The 6,218-nt window shown below is 39.2% G+C and overlaps 1 protein-coding gene across 1 annotated transcript in view; it reads right to left on the reverse strand.

Moving 5' to 3' along the window:
• URI1 (URI1 prefoldin like chaperone) overlaps positions 1-6,218 on the reverse strand; it is a 53,844-nt gene that overhangs the window by 8,802 nt on the left and 38,824 nt on the right. The window contains exons 7-8 of the mRNA XM_090061932.1: positions 3,390-3,570; positions 620-884 (exon numbers count right to left, since the gene is read on the reverse strand). Of these exons, the coding sequence (XP_089918058.1) occupies positions 620-884; positions 3,390-3,570 (446 nt within the window). The remainder of the gene's footprint in view (positions 1-619; positions 885-3,389; positions 3,571-6,218) is intronic.

The following is a 6,218-nucleotide window of genomic DNA, read 5'->3' on the forward strand; positions in this document are numbered from 1 at the left end:
GGTCTTGATCTGCACCCCTTCCCCTCCTCCACTCCTTCCACCACACCAGACTTACCAGCTGGAGGTAGCTCTCAATGCTGCTGGGCTGGGTATTAGAAATCAGATCGGTATCAGCTGATATGCCTCGTTAAGAATCAGCTATCAGTACCGGCTGCAAAAATCTTCATCAGTGCACCCTAATTTTGACTACTACTTGCCAATCTCTTCCACCATTTTGCTTACAAAACTGTTCAGACATTTCTGATTTGTTTCTTCATAAGCTCTCATTTACACACTCAGAATTAAACTTAAGGCAGGCTGGATGCCTCCCTGAAGAATTCATTACTGCTGCTTTACCTGCTCTAAATAACAAAACTTCTCTTCCCAAAGAACAAGGATTCTGTTTTCACTCTGGTCCCAAGTCCCTCTAGACCAAGGAATCAAAAAACTGGGTTCTGCTCGAAACTGTGACCATCTAACTCCTCCATGATCTAATTACTTTATCCAATTAATTAACTAAAGGAACAGTAGACTTTATTGTCTGTGGCCATAAGGTTAACTATTTTCAATAAAGTACAGATAGATAGATAGATAGATAGATAGATAGATAGATAGATAGATAAAAAGTAATAGTACAAACCCTTTTAAGTTCAACAGTATGAGAGAAAAATATGGTAGGTACACCGTTATCTCCAACTCCTAAATCATCTTCATCATCACTGTGATAATGACTTGAGCCATTAACTTGGCCACTGAACAATTCTGAATTTGTTACTTCTTTCTGGAAGTTGCCCTGAGTAACAGAGTCTTCAACTCTATGTACCACATTCAGATCTGTCTTATCTTCCTTCTCCTCTTCAGAGGACACTGAATCTTCTCCATTTGTCTCTACTGCATCAGGTGTTCTAAAAAATGAGAAATAGATAAGAAAGAAAAGAAAAGCAATACAGTTCATAATATAAGCAGGAAAATATGTACTATTTCCTATATTTAGAGGCTGTGAGTATTTTGGCAGGGGGAAGGACAAGAACAGTGTCATATGTGACATGACAATTTCTATGGGCAGACTAGGGAGAGTTTGCTCATACTGATAAATACTTACTTATTCTTGTAATTCCAGTATCAAATGAGCCCAACTTCAAAAAGAAATGCAGAAATGCTTGTCAATGTGTCAAAGCATGCCACATTTTGGCTTATACTGTAACTTAAACTTTAGGACAAAACAGTTCCAAGGAGGAACATTCACTGCTATACTGCAAATTAAGGGTGTAAACTTTCTGGTGCAAGGGAAAAGGATTTTACTTTCTCAGTATCTGTCATCTAATGGCAAAATACAGCACTGGTGGAAGTTTGCACTGATAAAAATCACAGAAGGTCGGAAATGCAAAATACTCTAGCCACTATGCTGTCCTGCCCCATTGTGCACCTTGGGCTAGTGCTTCCTTGCATCCAGCCCCTGATCAACAAAAGAGAAGGTGTCATGGAGCTGGTTATGTCTCTCTGATCCCTTATCAACCCCAGGCCCAGTTAAAGCAACTATGGGACTGCTTTGACTTAGGCCTTGTACAGACATTTAGTTTCTCCTGGGGGAGTCTACTCTCCCAGGAGAAATCACAAATGTAAATAGAAGTTCAGGCTTTTTTCCCCCAGAGTAAAAATGGGCACTCCAGAAGAAAACATGGGCACCACCATGCTTAAACCACTTCCAGAAAAGTTTCTCCTGGGACACCAAATGTCTGTGCATGCTGACAACACAGGCTGATTAAGGCTGTTTGGGTTACCCAATCAGGGCTGCCCAATGCATTGCTGTCATCTGTTGCCAGGCAAACTAAGGGAGCCTGCAGAGATGTGTGACCAGGGCACCCGCCCAGCTGCAGAGCGTTAACACTGCAAGCGCTCCACTCTTCATGACATCAGTATTTGAATGCCTGTACATATCACTTTAGGAAGGTTTTCTACCATGAGAGCAAACCTGGGAGAATTCTCCCAAATTATATGAATGTTCATATGCAGCCTTTATCTCTAGCCGAGGATTTTAAATGACTTGTCCTGCCAATGAAGGTTACTTATAGACTTCTTTTCTACAATGTGTGACCATCCTGCTGTATGCCTCAGGATGTACCCTTGTAGGAGAGAAGGGGCTGAAGCAGGTGCTGCCTCTATCAATGAGTAATTCCCTTATGCCAGGTGACTCCTTGCAGGCCACTGACAGACAGATTTCAGCTCACTTATGTTACAAGTTGGCTGCATATTAAATATAGTACAGCAACGAGAGCGTCCTCAGCGCCTGCCGCGTTTCCCGCCGCTACACCAAGCTGATGCGCTGCCTCATGGTGTCCGACACCATCCGCTGGTCCCACAACATATACGTGGAGCACATCACGGGCCACCGCCAGTACATCGACCCCTCCAGACCAGCCGCCGCTGGACCGGACCGGACCCGGAGAATGCCGCCGCCTGAACTGCCCCCCCCCCCCCCGCTTTGCTTCGCGTCGAGAGGACTTCGCCGCCACGGACAACCCCGCCCCACCTGAAGAGGACCCCCACAATCGGACTTTATGGACTGAGACGCTCTCTCCGAGCCACTTCCTCCAACATCGCGGACCACTGTAACAGGTATGTGTGTATCTATCTCCTTTCCCTCTCAGCGTTGCGACCCCCCCCTTCCCACTCCCCCCACCGGGCTTAGTTGGCTAACATTGTATGGTATGTAACCTAGTCGCGTTCCCCTCCTCTCCCCCATCCCTCGATTGTTAGTCCCTCGCTCGGGCGCTTTGTATTTCCATCTCAACTTTGTCATCTTTTTCCTGGATTCCCCATCCAAAACATCTACTAATAAAAGTCAATCTGTTCTAGTTTCAACCTACCCCCTTATGTTCTAGTTTCAACCTACTCCCATAATTAATGCTAATTCTTTTAGCTATACATATCTAAGTATTTACACAGCTCAATCACTGTAATATTCAAGAAATTCATAAACATTAATTATATTTATACTTACAACCCACCCCTGGGGTTGGAAAATGTTATTAACCTCATTTTATAGATGAGAGCAGAGGCATTTTGAAATTAAGTGACTTGCCACAATTAGATAGAAAGTCTGTGGCAGACTCTGAATCCAGACCTTCCTTTGTTACAAACAGCTTATTAATTTTATTACTATAAGATTTAAGATACTGAAAAGTATCTGGAGCTTTGAATTAGACTTTACAGATTCATTTCCATTGTAAAAACAAACATTAAAAAATCCTGAACAAGTTAACTACCATGCTCTTTTAAACTTTTTACAGATTTTGGAATTTAAGCAAGACAACTATTAGAAGCACCTATTTATTCATACTTGTAAGGATTTTAAACACGCCCTTCAAATTCAAAGGGGAAAATTCTCCACATTTGTAACACTAATATACCTATCTAGTTCACCCAGCATTTCTTCTTGTCTCTCAAGTTCTTCCAGTCGAGCCCACAGGTCTTCCTCAGATTGAAAATAGCCTCTGGATTTTGCATCAGTTCCATTTTCTTGAAAATTTACTTCAAAAACATCTGACACTTTGGGCTTTGAATGAGGTTTGTGAGCAGTTCTGTGTTTTCCTATGCAACAAAAATTAAAAGTTAAATTACCAAGACAATTATAACAATAAAGTATTTGGACAAAATATATTCCATCTCAATTTACTTCTGGATTGTTCAGGTGATACTGTCAATGAACCAGAGCTCTTATACAGGATAATAATCTCCTGACACAAGATCAATGCCCAAGCAAAGCAGAAATATCCATTTACAAAGCAGGAGGCACTGATCTTGTAGCACTTCTAGTCCACTGATTTTATGTCTATTGTGCCAAACAGTTGACTTGGATTTCATCCAATATTGTGGTACACTATTGTAACAGTCCCTTGCCATACCATTAACAACTTTCCAGTTTAGCTCCAAGTTATCTAGACAAGTAGATGGTTTTATTTTATTTTGTTTTATAAAGTATAGTACTACTACATGAAACTTCCAGATGGTTTGCAGGAAAACAGAAAAGTTTAGCATTGGTTAAACATTGGTTTGAATTTCTGAAATAATATAAATGAAGCTCAAAAGTTTCAGAAGTAGCTAGAGAAAATTGCTCCTCAGTGATTCATCTGCTAGTGATAGACAAGTTTGTGGTCATTTAAAGTCTATTATTTGTTAGAAATTCACAGCCATTCATTTCCTTACCCACATTCTAAACTTTCTAGAGTACAGACTACCTCTACTATTTCTTTTGATGGTGCCTGGCACTTTGTGGACAATATCATCAAACAAGTAATACTAAAAAGGCATTAATGCATCAGTCCCCTATCTGTAATATTAGGATATTACTACTTAATTTCTTTTACCCTTGTCTTGTCTTTTCCCTTGTGATTTTAAACTTGTGGGGCAGCGAGCATCACCTATTTGGTGTCTACATATACCATGACACAATAGGGTCTCTTAAATGTATTGAAAAACAAATGCAAATCAGTGGGAATTTTAATTATTTTATTTTTACATTTTTTCATGAAATAACCTAACTTACAGGGTTTAACAGCAATCAAGTAGAATTGCCTGTAAGTCCTGTCTTTTTATATGTCAGTTATTTGCAGCAACTTCTAAAGTTTAAGAACTTTCTAATGAAAGATACCATTGCTCATATATCTGCTTATATTTTAATCATTAGACATAAACATTTCAAAAGCAACTACAGATATTCAATTCACACAAAGCCTTCAAGTAGCAAGTTGGGATTTGTAGATCCTATAGATCTACACCTTTCCTAAAGGGGCAGCATTTTATGGTTGCCCTTGAAATGTATGTTATTGAGACTTAAATATAAATTAAAGTAAGCCATCAAGAAAACAGCCTCTCCCACTGATTTCACTTGCTATAAGACAAAGTTACAACTTAGTGTTCTTTACTGTAAATAAAATTTGGAAAGATTATTTAGCAATCTAATTCAATTTTAGTTTTAGTTTTTTGTCCTCTTGACATCTGATTTCCTTATGTTACACTTCAGTATAAACAACTGAATTGATTGTAGGAAGGTAAGTTTAGGTTGGATATTAGGAAAAACTCTCTCACCAGGAGGTTGGTGAAGCACTGGAATACGTTACCTAGATAAGTGGTGGAATCTCCATCCTTGGAGGTTTTTAAGGCCCAGCTTAACAAAGCCTTCACTGGAATGAACTATTTGGGGCTGGTCATGCTTTTAGCAGGGGGGTGGACTAGATGACCTCCTGAGGTCCCTTCCAACCCTAATTTTCTATGATTTCTATGATTATTAAGAAACTACTTTCAAGGCATCCTGAAGCAGAGCTTAAAACGTTTATTACCAACAGCATAAAAATTGTGCTACAAGACTTATATGCCATTAAAACAAGAACAATAAACTCACCAAAATAAAGAAGTCTAAAGAGAAAGAGATGCATCAATAAGACAGTTTTGGCTACTTTTTTGGATTTCCTCAAAAATAAACTATTCTTCCTATTGCTGAGATGGATCCTCAGCTTAAGAGCCTATCGAAGCCAAGCTTGCACCAGTACAAGTGTTCCAGATACTTGTATCACATCCTCATAGAATGATCAATGAAAGCAACAGCAATGATACTATAGTAGATTTCATTCTTGCTTTACCGCAAAAATTAAGCTGACTCAGAGCGCAGTGATAACAAAGCTCTAAGGTACAAAAGAGACTCAAATGAATTCTGAATGACCATTCCTAACATTTCAGTATTAAAAGTATGTACAAATGTTAGAATAGGGCACATCTCCCAGAAAGCTAAAAACCTATATTATGCAACCGCAACTGAAGAAAGGTACTGGTAACCCACTCCATCCAAAGAACTGCTCTCCCTGCCTCCAGCTTCAGCTATAAGGTATTTAAAGATGTATTCGCCAAAAAATTCATTATACTGGCCATCTTAAGCCATCTACAGTTTATAGCCCATTCTGATCACTTCATGACCTAGAGATGCCATATTTTCAACACTGTTTCTCCAACTCTTATTTATTTTCAGTTTTTGACTCTCAAACACTATTTCAGATACTACAGGAATCAATCACTATTCACCACTCACCTCCCCAGTGTCTCTTTATAACCTGCCTTTGTACTGCTAATAATTCTTGTAAGCCTTGCAATAAGTAACTTTTCTGCTGATATTTCACTATATTTCCAAAAACTGCTGTAAAGAATCTTTAGTTTGGACTTTCTTCCCTTTCCACAAGAATAAAAAT

Source organism: Crocodylus siamensis, chromosome 9, assembly GCF_052110815.1.
Source record: "Crocodylus siamensis isolate JL-2025a chromosome 9, ASM5211081v1, whole genome shotgun sequence".
Lineage (NCBI taxonomy): Eukaryota > Metazoa > Chordata > Crocodylia > Crocodylidae > Crocodylus > Crocodylus siamensis.